This window comes from Leptosomus discolor, chromosome 8 (assembly GCF_034619465.1).
Source record: "Leptosomus discolor isolate bLepDis1 chromosome 8, bLepDis1.hap2, whole genome shotgun sequence".
In the NCBI taxonomy this organism is placed as follows: Eukaryota; Metazoa; Chordata; class Aves; order Leptosomiformes; family Leptosomidae; genus Leptosomus; species Leptosomus discolor.
The window spans coordinates 13,897,665-13,916,610 of NC_141398.1; the positions used below are offsets into that span (position 1 = coordinate 13,897,665).

At 44.2% G+C, this 18,946-nt stretch overlaps 1 protein-coding gene across 2 annotated transcripts in view; it reads left to right on the forward strand.

Annotated features, from left to right (window-relative positions):
• GRB10 (growth factor receptor bound protein 10) overlaps nt 1-18,946 on the forward strand; it is a 106,220-nt gene that overhangs the window by 69,384 nt on the left and 17,890 nt on the right. For both annotated transcript variants that reach the window (XM_086469148.1, XM_086469149.1), the window contains one exon: nt 13,118-13,274. In XM_086469148.1, coding sequence (XP_086325274.1) covers nt 13,118-13,274 — 157 coding nt within the window. The remainder of the gene's footprint in view (nt 1-13,117; nt 13,275-18,946) is intronic.

The window sequence follows — 18,946 nt, forward strand, 5'->3', positions numbered from 1 at the left end:
TACATATATTTCGAAATTATCTCAAATTGCCTACTTTTAGGGGAATGCCTATAGGGAGGAGAAAGCTTTGCTTCCAATCAGCTTCAAAGATAAGATAGCTTAATTGGAAGCTGACTGTGCCTTGACAGCTTCAGAGCAGCAGTGACTTCCATATAAAATAATCTGAAGCAGATGCTGAATGAAAAAGTAGCATTTTCTTTCATGCAAGCTTTGGCACCAAATCTCTAGCATTATGTTATCTAGTTCTATATCGGGAAGCATTTTTTTTATTTGGTTTCAGCACACTACCTCATATTTAGACTTACACAGTTAAGTTCATCAGCCTTTGACAAAAGGACTAAAAGTGTTTCTGAAGCACTTAAAGGGAATTTTGAACCACTGTGGCATGGCTTGGGAAAATACTGATGAAAGACCTAGGAAAAGACCCATTTAGGGTTCCTAAACTATGATCAAACTTCACCTGATTTTTTTTTAATGCTTTTAGTTAATATAATGGTATTTACATAACTGTGCTATTTATATAAGAGATTACAGGCTAGAGAAATGAGCTGCCAGAAACCTCATTAAATTCAACAAGGGGAGGTACAAAGTCCTGCACCTGGGGAGGAACAACCCCAGGCACCAGTATATGCTGGGGGTCACCCAGATGGAAAGGAGCTTGGCAGAAAAAGACCTGGAGGTCCTGGTGGATACCCAGCTGAACATGAGCCAGCAATATGCCTCTGCCGCAAGAAGTCTTAACGCTCTACTGGGCTGCCATGGGCGAAGCATTGCTAGCATGCTGAGGGAGGTGATCCTTCCTCTTTATTCAGCATGGGTGAGGCCATACCTGGACTTCTGTGTCCAGTTCTGGGCTCCCCAGCATGAGAGAGACATGGGCATACTGGAGAGCATCCAACAAAGGGCCACAGAGATGATTAAAGGACTGGAGCATCTCTCCTATGAGGAAAAGCTGAGAAAGCTGGGACTGTTTAGCCTGGAGAAGAGAAAGCTTAAGGGCATCTTAGGAATGTATATAAGGACCTGAAAGGAGGGTGGAAAGAGGCTGGAGCCAGGCTCTTTCTAGTGGTGCCCAGTGGCAGGACCAGAGGCAGTGAGCGGAAACTGAAACACAGGAGGTTCCCTCTTAACATCGGGCAACGCTCTTCTAACTGTAAGGGTGACTGAGCACTGGCACAGGTTGCCCAGAGAGGTTCTGAAATCTCCATCCTTGGAGATATTCCAAAGGGGTCTGGATGTTGTCCTGGGCAAAGGGCTGTAGGTGGCCCTGCTTGGGCAATGCGGGGTGGATGAGATCACAGAATCACAGAATGGTTTGGGTTGGAAGGGACCTTAAAGATCATCTAGTTCCAACCCACCTGCCATGGGCAGGGACACCTTCCACCAGGTACCAGGTTGCTCAAAGCCCCATCCAACCTGGCCTTGGACACTGCCAGGAAGGGGGCAGCCACAGCTTCTCTGGGCAACCTGTTCTGGTGTCCCACCACCCTCACAGTGAAGAATTTCTTCCTAATATCTGATCTAAATCTCTCCTCTTTCAGTTTGAAACTGTTACCCCTTGTCCTATCACTACACTCCCTGGTAAAGAGTCCCTACTCACCTTTCCTGTCAGCCCTCTTTAAGTACTGGAAGGCTGCTAGAAGGTCTCCCCAGAGCCTTCTCCAGGCTGAACAAGCCCAACTCTCTCAGCCTGTCCTCACAGGAGAGGTGCTGCAGCCCCCGATCATCTTTGTGGCCCTAAGATGATCTCCAGAGGTCCCTTTCACCCTGAAGCCACCTGTGATCGTTCTGAAACTTTTATAAGGGGGAAAAAAAGGTTAAAGGCATCATGACTTTGAAATACATGATCTATGTTATGTCCTAATATTAAGTTTAGAATTATGAGGAGAAAGCTCATTGTTAATTCTTTTATAACTGCTGAGTTTCTAAGAAGAGTAATCTTTTTACTTGCCTAGTGTGTGCCAGCGTTATCAATGTAACCCACTTGAACATCTATTCTGTTAAAATTTATGGGGGGATTTCTGTGTTGAATGTTTGAATCTTATTTGATAAACAACAGTACTGAAATTAAGCAATGGCAATCAAAGTATACCTAAATATATGTCTACATGTTCTATGTCATACATCGGCAAAAACAGAGAGGAGCCAGTTGTCTGATTTATAAATGCTGAGAACCTGGACTAGAGCACTTAGAAGATGATGTGTTCTCATGGGAAATACTTAGCCTTGGAGACTCTACAAATGAAATCACTCAAATGATGATTTAACTAATCATAAGTACAGCTTCAGAATAAAAGATTACCAGTTGATAGAAAAGATGATGGAAAATTTTTAAGGGCTGTGAAATGAGGTTTATATGATTCAGTGAAGCTTTGCACTGAAATCTGTGTGATAAGTGTCAGTGGAATACTGACAGCGATGTATCCACAAAGGTGAAAGCCTGGTCTAGGAGTATGATGTGAATTGCTGGGGGGGGGGTGGGAGTGTGTACTGATGTCAAGGTAAGAGGAGCTGCTTTCAAGCAGGTAGCTATGTTGGTCAGCAATAGAAAGCAGTGCTCATGTCACCGTGGTGTGACCTGTGATGGGACGTACAGAGAGATGACATGTTAGTCATCAGGGGTGGGCTAAGGAGAGGAGTTGCAGGAGAGGAAGGATTGAGCGGTGTGTGATAACTGCAAATTAGGCTGCTGAAAACAGCATGGAGAACATGAGAGAGGAGAGGCTGTTACTGTTCACAGAGACGGTAGTGACATGGTCACGGGTCCTTTAAAGCAACTTGTGTGCATGTCTGCTGAACATCTTACTCATTGTAGCTTTAGCAAAGTAACCTTCTTTTTAAAAGTTGGAATGAAGGCTGCATGCTTCCAACTAAGTAATGCTGTCTATAACGAGCTAACTGCTTCACATTTGAGCCACTGCTGCTCCAGGAATTAGTGCTTGGAAACCCCGGTACACCTAGATGATAGGGGAGAGCTGCTACAGGACATTGTTGTGAGCAAGATTGTATAGAGGACTATTTAGTTGCCTTTGTTTCTTAGCTTTTGGTAAAAACTAGTTGAATCCTTTCAGTTCCTAATAGGCTGTGTTCAGATACTAAGCTCTGTTTCTATAATGTCATGTATTGCTTGTTCGGCATCTTTTTAATTAGTGACATTTTATTTAGTCCAAATTAAATATGCCAGATGTAGCTGATTTAGTGGCTAACAATGATGAGTGAGGGGAGGGAGAGCTAACATTATATAGCCGTCTGTTCTCAGGGAAGTTGTGGGTTTTGTGGTGTGTGTTTTTTTTTATTTCTAGTTCCACAAGAGAAGTTGGAGTGGTAACCATGGCAGCAGGGAATTTGTCCCTGTAAGCTAAGCAAAGGGTTGGGTTGTGTGGGGTTTTTTGTGTTTGTTTTTTTGTTTGTGGTGCCCCTACTAGGAGGAAGGGGTATGCAAAGTGGTCTGGAGCAAGCCCTGGAGAGGAAGCTCAGAGGAGATAAGTCAGGGGCACTTGCCATGGAGTTAACTCATGTGTTGGTCCTGCCATAGCATGCACAGCTGGATGGGTGCAGCAATGAAGCAGAGCAGTGAGAGATGTGAAAAATTTCTTGGTAACTTGGATCTCTACACTAGGTGTTTTAGAGCAGGGGGGTTAGACACTATATGCTAATAAATCTCTTCTATGGTTGTGTTTGGGTTTTCTCTGACATTTTTCTCACTTTTTTCCATTGAAAATGAGTAATTCTTAGCAGGTTGGGAATGAGATTTACATAGGGCTAACTGCATTCAAGAGAGAATATCTAGCTTAGTCATGATGACATAACCCCAGATTTTCTATCAGCCCCAGGAGCTGTTGGTGTATCAATCTTGAACTGGGGGAAAACCACTCTGGTACCTAAATTTACCAAAAATTAAACAGCAGAGTAGTTTTATGGAGCAGTTTCCCATTAAAGCAATTGCTGAAAAGGAGAATTATGTGCGCATTGAGGAGAAGATAACGTGAGCTCTCTTCTCCCATGAATACAACTTTTCCTGGGCTAAGGTCTGCAGGGGGTTAATTCTGGCCACACAATCGATGCTTACACAGTTGCGCAGAAATACTCTCCCAATGCAAGCAGCTCTGTTAAAAGCATTTATTGTGTGCATGTGACAAACTGACCCATAAAACATCCTGAACGTTGCAGGCAGCAACAATTAGCTGATACTCGCTGCTTGAAATTGCCGGCTTCCAGAGCCGGTAGCTTGGGAGATGGGAAGTTAAGCAATATTGCTGAATACTGAAACTCTTTTTATCCCGCCGTTGTCAATTCTGGCAAGACTTGTCAGATCTAGGAGCTGGGACTTCAGCTAAGAACTTGTTTTCTTTTTTTTTTTTTTTTTTTTTAATTTATTTTAGCCTTCAGGGCTGCCGAGAAAACCTTAGGAACTCTGCACTTGCAAGCACCAGGGAACAAACTCACAAGTCCTTAAATCCTTGGCTCTTTTGCTCCCTGGGATTTTATTTTTTTTTTTGGGGGGGGGGGAACAGGAGTGGGAAGAGGGTCCATCTTTGTATCTCTGTACTGCATTCTAGGTTTGTAATTTCTGCCCAGCTCTGCATCTTATACTTGCTTAGATTCCTTTGCTGCTGGACTAGGTAAATTGCACTGCAATTGTTCAAGGCAAATTTCATAACTATGAGCTCTTAAAATAATGCGTTTGTTTTGTCATGTCTGGACATTCCAAATACAGCTTATTTGGCATCCTCCCTGATTGTTGGGCTGTTGTTGCTGTTTTATTTTATTTCTGTTATTATATCAACCGCAGTCAAAATCCCAACATCCCATTGTTATCAATAAAAGACAGTCAATGCCCCAAAGGTTTTCCCATGCATTACAAATGCTCATATTTTCAAATACTAATCCTCAGTTTCCAAAAATACCTTCAAAAGTGGTCTCTGATCCATTTCCTAATAATACGTGACTGGACCGGTCCATGCAAAGGGAGGGCTGGAGCCAAGTCTAACTATATATACGACCCTTAATGGTGTTCCTGTTTCCTGCTCTATCACCTCTCTGCTCCTTTCCCCTCAGCATGCAAAGGAAGGGGAATTTTGTGGACTACCCATGTAGAAGTTGTAGTTGAATAAATCAGAGCTAGAAGCCAATTGTACATTGCTGGACCCTGTGCTGAAATGGCTTTCTGGCTCAAAGGGTGGCCTGGGCACTCAGATAGCAAGTGTCTCAGCTGCAGTTGTCACAGTGTCCTATTGGGAAAGGAGGAGCCACCTGCACCATTTTTCTAAATCCTATGGGAAGCTGCTCCCTGGAGCCTTGTTGCGCTGTCTGCCAAGCTTCAAATTAATGTGGTTCTTGTGGTTGAAAGCCTGTGCAGCAAGGAAGATGTGGTAATAATTCCTTTTCTACAGAGTAATTTATAATGGCAAAACAATTCAAAATACTCAGTAACTAGCTTGGTTACTTAAGAATTTTAATCAAGAAATTACTATGTTTTTTTCTTTGTATTACCCTTTCTAGGGTTGTTAGTGACTTAAATTGTGTTTGCAAGAACTTTTCTCTTGGAGCAAATTCAGACAATAAATAATGTGTTCTGTAAGCACAGCTGAGGAAGATTGCAAGCTATCTAGGGATAAATTGCACAATAAAATATATGAAAGATAAAGGTTAATGCCAGCAACACCGCTTAATGTCTTTCATTACATAATCAAAGGAGTGTAACAGTGCCTGTAACTATCTTTTTTTTTCTGTACATAAAGGATCTCGAAACTAGAAAGGATTTTTGCATGAAAAGCAACTGCTATTGGGAGGAGCTGTGTGGAGAGAAGGGAGCTCATTTACAGACTTAGAATCAAAACTAATGGGAAATGCTGGGTAGGGGAGGACACAGGCAAAGAAAATGTAACCTGTCAGTGCTGTGACCACAGGAAGAATCTGGACGCCCAGATTTGGGACTGGGTGAGCTGGCTGTTGCTGAGCTGCCTTCTCACTAGTGTGGACTGGTACTGTCAAAGCGTATCCAAACTGCTTCCCAAGCTTTCTCTCTTCCAGCATTCTGCAAATACCCAGAAGCTTCAGCAACATTCATAAAGGCCTATTGTTACTCTTGAAAGGACTGAAAATTAGTCTCTCTCCTTTCTTTTACTTAAAAATGAGAAGCAAACAAGGAATCGAGTGGGAAGACATGAAAATGTCAAACGGGTCAAATGATTTATCTGAACATGTGAGCATTAAACCAAAGTGGGAAAGAGTAAAACAGCTTTTGGGGATACTGTGACAAAATCTGTGTGTTGTCTGTGTGTAGGCATGTATCAGTTAAAACTGTGTTCTGTTATTTATTGGTAAAATATGTAAGCTACATGGTAGCATCTTACAGTTGCCAAACCTTCAGCCTCTAGGTATGTAAGCACATGTTGGAATAAATCTTTTTTGTTATGCATGCAGCGGTTATGTCTTGAAAACAAGCTCTGTACAGTTTTTTCTTAAAAGTACATTGCACACTTCACACCTTTGTGTGTAAACAGCTGAGATTTTTGAGGAAGCTTTGATGCAGTTGCTATACAAGCCTAAGCCTGTACAGAGGGCATTAGTACTTTAAGTCTTGAGAAAATAGAAAACAAGTATAGACTTCATCTAGTGTCTCTGTAACAAGTAGCTGTTTTCACATGTAATTTTGAATGAAGGAGGGAAAAGCTGTGGCTTGTTTTTACAATATTCAGGTTGTAAACTTTAATAGTACCCCAAATGTGCTCATTGTTTATGTTCCTTTAAATGTGCTTTGTGTATATGCAACATCACACATTTTGCTTATTTTTTTTAAGCTCAAGTGTCAACAATTGCAGTGTGTAATTGTGCCAGTAGTGCAGAGAGACATGTTTACTTGATTAGTCACCGTGGCCTGAATTCAGCCAATATAGCTTACAGCATCCAGCTGAAGTCCAGAGTCAGGAGCCTAGATTCCTTCTGCAGCTAGCAGGGACACACAAATGCCTTTGTCATGTGCTTTAGATCTTAAGTTACCCCATCTCTCTCCCTTAGCTTCAGAAGGAATTTAACTCTCTAAAATTACCTGGGGTGAACGTGGGCCTGGGTGTTCGTACATGACAGGTTTGAAAGCACAAACCCTCCAAATATAGATGCTGACTTGAACCCGGCACTAATTCTGCCCTGCCCTTCTCTGCCCATACTGCTGCGATTCCCAAAACCTGTCTCGCTGGTGCGACCCTCACGGAGTTCATGACTTTAGGATTGGTGTTTGATGACCGCTGAACATATGATGATACTGTGATTCCCCTTCAAGTCAAGTTATTCGTCTGCCTCTCAGAAATTCAGAAATGGGTTTAAAATTCAATAGCTCAGCAAGGAGGGACAGAAACAGGGTTTTGTAACACGGCCAACTTAAGTCCTTTTTTTTTTTTTTTTTTCTGCAAGTGCAGTTCTGAATATGAAAGTCAAAGACTAGAATCTTGATCTTACAACAATTGCTCTCCTTTGTTGTTCATGGGCTTTCAAATGTGTACCTAAATATAGTATATGCCAGAGGAGAGAGTTAATGTTGCTATGAGAACCTTAACCTTAGCATTTCCTAGGGTTTTATATTTATATGTAGGGAAAAAAGAAATGATCAGATAACTCACAATTGTTTTTCTTTTATAAGGAAGTACTGTCTGACGCCTCGCGTATGAGTGACCCTATCTGCAATGTATTGCTGTTAACTGCTGCTGTTTGTCTGAAGAGCTTTTTTCCTGCATGAACTGTGCACCAGTGGAGGCAAAAAGAGCCATAGGGTTGACCTATATATTTATTTCATTGCAGCACTTGAAATTTCAGCGTCTTATAATGCCGTCTTAATGCTGCTGGGCAAGTGAGGGGGGACTGGCTGGTGCTCCAGTGTGTAGATGTGGTTGACTGAGTTGCTTGCCTGTTGGGTGTGCACAGAGCATACTTAGAGGCTTTTCTTTATCAAAGGTTTGCAACTTCAGGAAGCAAACCCTTCCTTTTTTTGTTACCTCTTCCACTAGGCAAACAGCAGTTGAAGGGTAACCTGCATGCAGAGCTTGAGTCTTCAGCAGCTTTGAGTTGACTGATCCTAACTGAAAGCTTCTCCATTCCTCCAGTGACTCTGACTCTGCTCTTGTGAGCCCATGAGCTTTTGAGTATAGAAAGCTTTGGGAAAAATTATCTCATCAAAACAGGGTTCCAGTGAAAACCACAAGTACCTGCCTGGTACATAGGTGCCTTCCGCAATAAATCGCTCCTTCTGCTTGCACAAGGTACATGCATGTCAATTCAATTTTCTTTCTGTTCACCTCACTGATGGTGCGGTTCCCGTGTCTGAACAATCTTGAGTGAAATCGGGGGATGAAAGTCAAAACTTGCTGGACTGATTTTCAGTTTGTGCAGCTCTTGGTAAAGACTCTTCAGTGTATTTTAATGGCTTTCTGTGATGTCTCTGATCTTTGTCTCTTCGTTCTCTTGAAGAACTAGTGTACTGAAACCTTTTATCTTTTAGATTTCAGTCAGAGGGCCTTCTGATCATGGATGCTCTCCCCTTACACTTAGTTTGGAATCATAATCCAGGATAACAAAGGTTGGTTTGCACTGATAGAAATTACATTGTGATTCATTTCAGTTTGTAGAATGCAAATTTAGGTCTGTTTGATCCTGAAGATTTTCAGCATAACATCATTTAAAAGTGTGAATTTTTATGGTAATTGTATACAGTCATAGGTTTTCTTTTGCAGAAAAAGGAAAAGAATAGCAACGATAGAAAAGTGGAGAAGTAGTAATGTGACCATGACACGACTGGGTTTTTGGGTTTTTTTCCTCATTCCTAATAGTGTTTACATTATGTGATGCACATGAAATACTGCAGTGAGGCTGAGGAACTGAGGCTGGAAGATGAAACAGCCATGAGGGTACTCAAGATACACGACCCATTATATGAAACCACTGAAGTGATGAATATTAATGTTCTTCTAAATTTTTAATTTTTAAGTCTTTCTGTCTTTCAAAAAAAAAAAAAAAGCTTGGAGGAAGAATTCTTCCCAGAACAATGGTGCAGTCTGTTATCTGCTCCTTTGCACTGTAAAGCACTGAATGTTCAGCCAATATAGTGCTCTGGTTGGCTTAGCATTCTTAACCTTAATTTTGAATAGAAGGTGCCTTGTGCTGCTGACGTAATTAGGGCCTTTTGTAAATCACTGTTGCAGGCAGACTGCTGTTGCATTTCACTGCATTTCTTGGAGGGATGCAGGGCAAAATGTCAGACTAACTTTCTGAACCCATCTTCAGGCTAAGTGTTTTCATTATTGGAGCATTTTATTCAGAATGAATTCTGCTGCTTTTTCCTTTGTGGATAATAAGCCCCAAATCAATTTTGCAAGTGAAACAGTGTTTCTGGTGGAAGAAGTTTGAGTAGGGAGCCCTTGACATCTTAAAGTAGGAGTTGCTTCCTTGAAAAAAAGAGGGGAAAAAAAGAGATAGGAAGTGTGAGAGAGTTGGATTTGACCAATTGACTAAATTAAGTCCCCTCTGTGATACAGGAATATTGTTATTTGCCTCTTTTGTCATGGAAACTATCAGAAAGTTTGAGCTGAAGCTTTGTCAGTGAGGCAGTTTCGTGTTTGTGGTTACACATCATGCTCTGCAGCGTGTGCGGGCATTAAAATCCCCTTACCTTTCGCATAAGCCTCTTAGGGACCGCTGCACTCTTGCCTTTGCAGAGGCATGGGGTTTCATCTCACTTCTGTCTCTCTCCGGTCCTCTAGGGCAGGGTTCAGCTCAGGCCATTACGTCCCCTCCTGATGCAGTCTTTTATATCCATGATGTCAGTGGTGATACACGGCCTTGCGCTGTCCTTGATAGCAAACACAGTGCTATTAATAGCCAGTGAAGTTAACTTGCTCATTTCTGCATTCTCGCCGTCCACCCGCTGTACTCCAGTCCTTGGGCTCTAAAGGCAGTGTTAAAAACCCCCACCGCTGATCGGCCCTGCGAGTGGACATGCCTGCGTTTGTAACGTCGCTCCCTTCGTCGCTGTGGTGTGGGAATAGTGGGGTGCTGGCGCACGGGAGGAGGGAACGTGGCATCACAGCGGAGTCGCACACTGGACAACAGCCGCTGTGCATCCCGTACCTGGTTGGAGATGCTGTGGTACACCAGGGTAGCTGGCACTGACTTAAACTCAGGGCAAGGAGGGGGAGGGAGGGCCATGCACCCATGACCCCTTCACTTCATACCGAGGGAGCAGGGCATGAATGAGCCTAACAGACAGCTGCAGCCTTCTTCCAGTGGCCATACTCCATTAAGTCTTTCTGTGCTTGGGAGCAGGGAAAAGTAGGGTGGTTGTCTTAACAGGTCTCTCTTGTCCACCTGCAAGGACTTGAGAGGCACCCTCAGCAGAACAGCTTCCCCTTTCTTCTGGGACTTGGCAGTGACAAGGATCAGGTGCAACCTGCCCGGTATCGCTGCCTCGTTCCCAGCAAGACCGCAGGGGAGGAAAAGAGGGGTTTTGTGCTCCAGGTGCTGCAAAAGCGGCGTTTTGTCTGGTGTGTGCCTGGTACAGGCTCCCCTGTGAAGGCAGAGGCAGAGCGCGGGGCTGTGCTTCTCAGTGACTAATGAATGAATGAATGATGTCACCAGCGTGGCTCCTGAGGCAGGAAATCCATCGAAATAGTTCAGTTTCAATACAGAAAGTGCAGTTATGTGCACAGAGTAAACCGAAAGTAGAAAGGAATTCTTTCACCACCACCACCTTTTCGGTTGTGTCACTCCTTTCCAACTTATTGCGATAAAAAGTAGTTTAAAAAAAAAAAAAACGAACCCAAGCGGGTATTGGTTCCCTCCCCGTTCCCCACTAAAAAGAAAACAAATAAAATAGCAACTTTCTGTCCTGTTGAACACTGGGTTTTTGGTGTGCGTGCACGTCCGGAGGGGGGGAGGCGGGGCCGCGCTCCCTTGCTGCAGACCGGGGTCCTTCGGGCCGGGTCCCGCCACGCTCCCGCCCCGAACCCCGGGGCCGCCACCGCCGTGCTCCGCTGCGGGGCGGGCGCTAGCCCCAGGGCACGGGCTTGCCCGCGGGACAAGAAGCGGCGCCCCAGCCCCTCACCAACAAATCTCTGTGGGTGTGAGGGTGCCTCTGACTTGGTTCCGTGTGGGCAGGAGCGGGAGCGCAGCTGTAACGTTGTACGGCGTGCATACCTTCCCCAGAGCTGCAGCAACCGCGTCCTCTCCTCTCCTTTCTCTCTCTCTCTCCCTTCCCTCTCTCTCCTCTCCCTCCTCTCTCTCTCATCTCTCCCTTTGCTCTCTCCTCTCCCCTCTCCACTCCCTCTCCCCTCTCTCCCTCTCTCCCTTCTCTCCCCCTCTCCCCCAGAGCCTACTTCCGAAAGAGCTGCCTCATCCCCGCTGTCAGACGAAGCCGTTCCCTGAACGCGCGGGTTTGAGTCACTTGGGCTACATGAGGCGTTAACTCCTCCCTCCCTGGGCTTGATTTTGTACGTAGCCGGGGGAGCGGGGCGGGGGGAGGCGGCCGGCGGGCGCTGGGCGGCCGGCGCTGCCGCCGTCCCCTCGCCCCCAGCCCGCAGCGCCCGGCCCGGGGGCAGCGCGTCCCGCGCCCGCCGGGGCGCGGAGCGAGAGCGGGGCCGGGGCCGGGGCCGGGCCCGGCCCAGCCCAGCGCAGCCCGGCGGGGAGCGGCGGGAGGAGAAGTTCAAGTGCTCAAGTTGCCGGCGGATGACATCAGCCGCTGCCGGGCCGGGCTGCGGGCAGGCTGGGCGCCGGCGCTCGGGCAGCACGCGTCCCTCCGCCGCCCGGCTCCCGGGGCGTCCCCCCGCCTTTGAACTTCGGGGCTGCCCCGGGGGTCTCAAGCGCCCCTGGGTGGTCATAAAAAAACAAATTTCCTTTGTAATTTCTTTTTCTTTGGGGGGTGGGGGGGGGGGGGGGGCGGGAATAATTTGGAAGTCTGATAGTGTGTGGGAAATGATTACATCAGTCGGAGGGAGGGCTAGGATTGGTCTACACAGTGTGGTTTGATTCACTACCGCAAAGATTGCGTGTAACCCTTTGAGTGGAGCTCTGGCAGAGTTGTTTCCCTCCCCAGAAACAGTCCCCATAGCAGGGGCTACGTGACAGGTACGGTACCGCCGTCCGCTGGCACCCCGGGCGCCCGGCCGTAGGCTACAAAGGGTCGGCGGAGGCAGAGAACAAACTCTCTCAAGAGGCAATCTCTATTTAAAATGCCATCTTGCTCTTCCGACTGCTGCCTTTTACGTGCCGTTGAGGTAAGATTTTCCATATCGAATTACCCTCCAGGTTTTTGTTAGATTCGCCTTCTCTTGCTAGGATGCGGAGCGTTTTAAACGCAGGCTTGATTTAAATCTCAGACCTGCACGTTCGCCCGGAGAAATAATTTTGCGGCAAGTGTCTCTCACTTGAGCAGAACAATGCAAAGAGGAAAGCATCTGTGTAATTCAGGAGGTGGAGAGAAGGTTCCTGACTTGTTCTCTCATCTCCATTAATATTTAGGGTGTGCAGCATAGGCACATTTGGTTTTGAATTACTTTCAAGCTAGGATCAAAAGAGAAGTCAGGGCAGGGAGAGAAATGTGTGGACTGGGCTAGCTAACTGATTTGCCGGCGAACTGCAAGTGGGACTTCCCCAAGCGAAACAATCAAAAGTTAGTGGGGAACAAGAGAGCCATTTTTAATCTTCGGGGTCTTGGCCTGCTCCTCTGTAAGTGTTCGGAGGCCTCCAACGGGATCGCAAAGAAAATTGTGTGTGTTTGACTGGATGTAATTTCTCTCGCCCACTGTTGCCGAAGTACTCTCTTGATATTGTTTCACATTTGCTTACTGAACACAGCTTTATACAGAACCTGCTCTCTCCCTTTTTCTCTGTATGTGGTCGTATTAACCCTGCTGAATCTTTGTTTAGTGCAGGGAGGTGTTGGGGAGGGGGGAGGGGAAGTAGGGCAAGGGGGCACCAAGAGAAAGTGTTATAAAGTGAATCATCCATGTCATTTGTCCTGGCTGCCAAGGTGCTTGGAACCATCATGCTAAGAGGATGCTTTTCTACGGTAGCTGTGTGGTTTGCCTATGTTCAGAGCTGTTGATCTGTAAGTGTACCCTTTATGTTGCAGGATGTAAAAGTCTTTAGTGAAGATGGAACAAGCAAAGTGGTCGAGATTCTAGCAGACATGACAGCCAGGGACCTCTGTCAGCTGCTCGTTTACAAAAGTCATTGTGTGGATGATAACAGCTGGACTCTAGTGGAGCATCACCCTCACCTAGGATTAGGTAGGGAACGGTCAAAGGGGTGGCATGGTTACCTGGGAACATAAAATATGTGTAATTCGTATTAATGTGCTTCCAGACGGAACGTTTTCTTTGCACTGCTTTTATTTGTACAATTAGCTGAAGTCACATACGTGCTATTTTGTGTATTACAATTTGATGTGTTAAGCGTTTAAGCCATTTTAAGTCCTTCTCTTATTTCCCATCCTCTGTTTTTTTATTATAAAAAAGAAAAATAATTGTCTAATCTTCATGCTAGTGCTCTGTTGCTACCTTGCTGTGTCTGAAGCTATTGCAAATAAACAGCTTAGGCAAATTAAGCTTGATCCTTAGAGTACTGGTCCTGTGAAACAGCTCAGCTCATCACCAGCTGGGAGACCTGGGTGAACAGACTCAGCTTTGCATACCTACAGTAATGCTTATGAAAGCTAGACATGCTGAGGTGGGGGAGGGGGTTGGCTAAACTTGACTTCAGGCAGGGAAAAAAATGGTGGCACCACCCGCAAATCCATGGGCAATTTCTGGACCAGCGGTGGCATCTGCTCTCCAGGCAGCAGCTCCTCCACCTGATTGGAATTGAGGTGTCATGGTTACAGTCTCAAGAAGGCAGCAAGAGGAAGAACTGTGGGGAATTAAATAACACCGTGAATTGGTTTAATTATGGTACCTGAAAGGATCTCATGTTATTCAGTCTTGCTTTTCCTGTTGTTTTGTGGCACTGATTAGTTGCAGGGTTCTGCTGTGCAGCTCACAACTGCATCTCGCTCAGCTACGCTATCTATAATTCTGCGCAGCACACAACAGTGCTTTAGACAGTGTAGCGTTTGGAGTGTTAGTTGATATACTTCACGGGGAATTTTTTCTAGAAAATAGAGGAAGACAAATCATGAACTGCGATCACCAGCACTGGAATTGTGAATGCTATCTGTAGCTAGCAGAGGGTTTTTTATGTCTAAAAATGTAATTCAGAACCCTTACAAATAAGGAAGGGAAACAATTGGCTGGAGATGTAATGCCCTGAACCGATACTATTAAGCGCAGATAAATTCGCTGTTCTACAGAATAGCACTCAAAAAAAAAATCATAGGATATCCTGATTATTTAACGGTTTTATTTGGTATCTCTCCTAATATAGAAATATGTGAAAGAAATTAACGTGAAATGTTCGTTTGTATATGTCTGTGAAATAGTTTCAGTTCTGAGGACATAGGATGAGGTGAAGAATTAAGGTATAAATTACAGAATCTTTATCTCTGTACCTTAATATGCCACATCCGTGCTTCTAACAACCTTTAAAAATTTTCATTTTTATCAATGCTCATTAAACTACCAGGCTCTCTTTTTCTATATTCTCTTTCCCATCATTGCTGATTGCCAAGGTATTGTGTAAACAGAAGCCTTCTCCTTTGTAACCAACATCCTTCTCCTGCCAGATTCATTCAATGATGCCACAATTCAGTGTTTGTGACATCACAATAGCTTCCATGGTGACTAATTGTGCTGTCAAACTCTGGTGTGTGACATCTCTGAATGAATCGGGCAGGAGGCTGATTAGGAAATCAAAAGCTTCTGTTTACACACAAATAACTTGGTAATTAACAATGATGGGAAAAGAGCAAGATACTTATCGGGTTGCATTTATATACGTGGGGACCTGCCTGCCTTGGACCTCTGTTTCACAGTGAAGCACAAAGAAGGGCCCGGCTGTCCCAGCCAAACGGGGTGTGCAGGCTGGGGCTTCAGCAGCCACCAAACTTTTTCCGCAGGGACTGCTCCAGGGCTTTCCTCTGCAGGCCACGCAGTAGATCCATGCAAAAAGTAAGGCAGCCTTTGAGGGTGTAAAGCGAATAGACAAAGGAAAAAGTATTCGAAGGGTCGAAAGAGATGTAATGATACAGATTTCGGGTTTTTGAAAGGATGTGGACAGAAAAGGGAATAAAAGGTTCATTTAATGGGACACATCTAATTTCTTGTGTTTGGGGACCAAAGTATACACCGTGACATATTCAATAAACTTTAAATACCAGCTTTCATGCTTCCACCCAGTTTTGGTTGCAGTTTGAGTTTTTTGTTCTATGGCTGCTTATTTCTAGCTTCTCAGTAGCTTAAATGTTACCCTGTATTTCAGAGACTGTCAGATCAAGGTAGTAATCTGTCCACACCTTAGGAGAAGTTATTATGAGGTGTTGGATGTTCCGTATTTTTCCCTCTAGAAATAAGGTTGCTAGTATAAGTATGAAACAATGGTGAATAGATACTTAGCAGTGTGGAAAGACATGCGGTTTAAAAGCAGTGAGAATTCTGTGTTTCCAGAAGATGTTTCTTACTCAAGATGTTCTTGCTGGCTTAATGCTGTAGGTGGTAATCTTGAAGCCCACCAACAGAGGCAAGTTCCTTCATTAAGTTCACTATCTTACTTTTTTTCCCCTGGTCTTGCCTAATATTATTTTCCAAAAGAGCTCGGTTTGCAGAACCAGTTCCCTCTTTTTACTCTTGGGCAGACTGAGGACAAGAGCAAATTTTTGAAGCCAGCTGCATGTTTATCATTGTGATGATCTTCTAGGCCCCAGTTTTTAAGGAACCTTCACCTGACTGCTTGCTTTGCACGCGTAGTCGAGTGTATTCCAAATAACACGTGTGCTTGCAAATAACTTCCAACAGCTATTGAACTGCACAAAGTATTTGTGTTCTACTGGAGGCAATGGTGTGACAATTTACCATCAGACCTGCTTAGATTTGACACGTGGAAGTGCTTCCTGCTGCACGGTACCACTAGTATCTAAACCACTTTGTGGTCAGGTTTTAAGCAGTCTGTGAAACTTAAATTGGTCCCATTATTTCATTTGCAGCTAGAAACACATGTAACCTGTTCATAAAATGTAGTATTCTCCCTGTGTGCTACCCTCCATGCTTAACTGTCATCAATTTAGGATGGGGACTGAGATACCTGTATGGACATCAACAGAAATAATAATAATAATAATGATGAAGACAGACTGTCATGATAGTATGTGTCTGGACACTGAAAGAATCCCTACCTACAAACATCATTTTTCCAGCTCCAGAATTGATTGTACAGCTTCATGTAGTTGAAGCAGGAAAGAAAAGTAGTAGGGCTCTGAGATATATGTAGGGTTAGAAGAAAGAATTGCTGCATAGTTTGGTACATGGATTTTCTTGTTTACATGTGCATTGAATTTTATTTGCCTTAATCTGAACTAATCAAAAGTGGAACAGTTAGACACAGAGCTTGCTAAAATATGAAAACCGGGTGGACTATTACACACTTCGGTCCACCTATCGTTTGTAGTGATTCTCTGACGGAATTTCGGGCCGTGTCTGCTAGTTGTTCAGCTCCTTTTCCCATCTTGTATCACTTCTACAGTTCTGTAGAAGTTTAGATAATAACATAAGGCATTTTTTTTTTTGGGGGGGGGGGGGGGGGGAGCCTGTCCTGTCCTTCTAGGGAGTGTGTGGAGGAGACCAGTTGAGCCTAACAGATGAGCTAAAAGGAGACGTTTCATGTCACTTTGGCAGCAATGCTACTTGAAGACAGACTGACCTGTTGAACTTACTAGCCTGACATCTGTGCTTCTAGTTTTGTAGCAGGAAGCTCAAAGCAGGGCTGAGGTTGACTTGCTGGTGTGTCAAGTGGCATTTCATCCCATTTCTACTAACTGAGTGCAAATTACCAAGGACTTCCCCAGTGCACAACTTCTATGAAGTAGTAGCAAACTGGCCAGGGCTAGCTTCCTTTTTACATGCACATGCTATGAAGTGCTGCACCTTTTCTTCAAGATGTCTTTCACGACTAAAATGAAAATGTAAACATTAAATCAGCAGGAGTATCAGAGTATCACCACGTAATCTCAAAGGAGTCTTGATTTAGTAAAGAAATACATCTAGGTCAGTTGCCTAAAGCATCTAAGAAGCAGTCACTGGGTATATTTACACAAACTAACAATCAAAATACAAAACAAATTGATAAATGTTCATCTATACTGTATTTCCTCAGGTCAGAATGAGCAGGACGCGGTTCATCCCTGCCCTTAGGCGAGAAACCTCCAGTGCATTAGGAAAGCAAAGACAGGTGTGATGACAGAAGCAGGCAGTAGCAGGACACGTGGTCTTTCAGTGTTCATACTGTGGTGAAGATTCATACCAACACAATTAAATCCATTTTGGAGGAAGCATCATTTAAAAAACAGAAAGGCCCTCCACTCTCAGGCCCACCGTCTTCATCGTAGTGTGGTGGAGGTTTGATGTAACCAGTTGCCTAAAACTGTGACAGTAACCATAGATGAGCAGCAATACCTGAAAATTCACCTGTGAAGCCCCTAGATAATGTGGAGGTTTAGGTGGTGAATGATGAAGTGGTGCAAAATGTCCTTAATTAACTGCTACCAACAGCAGTATTGTCACGTGCATTAGGTGAAGAACTACCCCTTAGAAGTGGTGCTGTGGCTAATGCTCTAAGCAGCAGCTCTTTATTTGAGAGCAGCCCAGTATGGGAAATCTTCAACATTAACCTCTTGAAACACAATCTATAGCAAAGCTGGACATTGCATGGTACATGCTGAAGTCATCAATGAACTGGTGATGACTGACAGTCTAAATGCAGGTGAAAAATACAGTGGGATCGTTCAGAGATGTTTTAAATTTTCAAAGAACTTACATTAATCTGCTAAATTGAATAATTCAAGTGACATTCAAGAGCTTGCTACTTTTTGAGGTACCAGTGACCGCTTGCTTTCTATCCTGAAAACACCCCAAGAGAACTTGGGTGGCAGCCTGTCATTTCTAACCGTGGGAATGCGAGGATGCAGGAACATGAAGTGGGGAAGGGACTCTCCAAACTTCTTTGGCCAGCAAGTCGCACGCGTTTTGGATAGAGCTTTGCGAAAGTTATTTTTTGTTTGACCTCATTTTTTTTATTTCCTATTAGATAAGGGATGAAAGTACTGATTATTAAGACTTTTGAAAAATACCTAAATATTTTCTCAGAAACTTTTGAAGATTTGGGAAGATAATGAGTTCAAGAAGTAGCGCACCCTTAGCCCAGTTGCCTTCTTTCGAGTTACTGCTTTCAGTGAATTGGATTTGTTAAGCTATCTGTTCATGCTTTGATGTGCCATTCTTTTGACCAGAGAAGTGGTGGTTATGGGGAGTTACCTTGTAACCAAATCTAGAGCAGAAAATTGCCCTGTCATGTGTACAAAACATTTGTCTCTGTCAGTATTCCTGTAAAGTAGATCCTGTGACCTCTTTCATAATAAACCCCATTGTCTAGCATCTACAATAAAGGCCTGAAGTTCACCTTGAAATGAACTGGTTTTATAGAGTGTGATCAAATAGGACACTGTATTTCTGTGATAGTTCAAGACCTAAAGGGGGCCTTTCCGCAGCTTTTTTCCCCCTTAAATCTGTCCACCCTGCCAGTTCCACAGCATATAGCCAGCACCAAAAGAAGAGATTTCGTGTGTTATTTAAGCTACTGCACACAAAAAAAATCTTAACGTTCTTTCCTTTCTCAAAAGTCTGTGCTTATGAAGCCCTGATGTAGGAAATCTTTGAAGAACGCTGACATGTAACGTTAAACTTCGTAATACTTACGCCCTGGTTCCTTTAGATGCCTCATGGCAGTATGGTTTGAAAGCTATGATACGTTTTGCTAA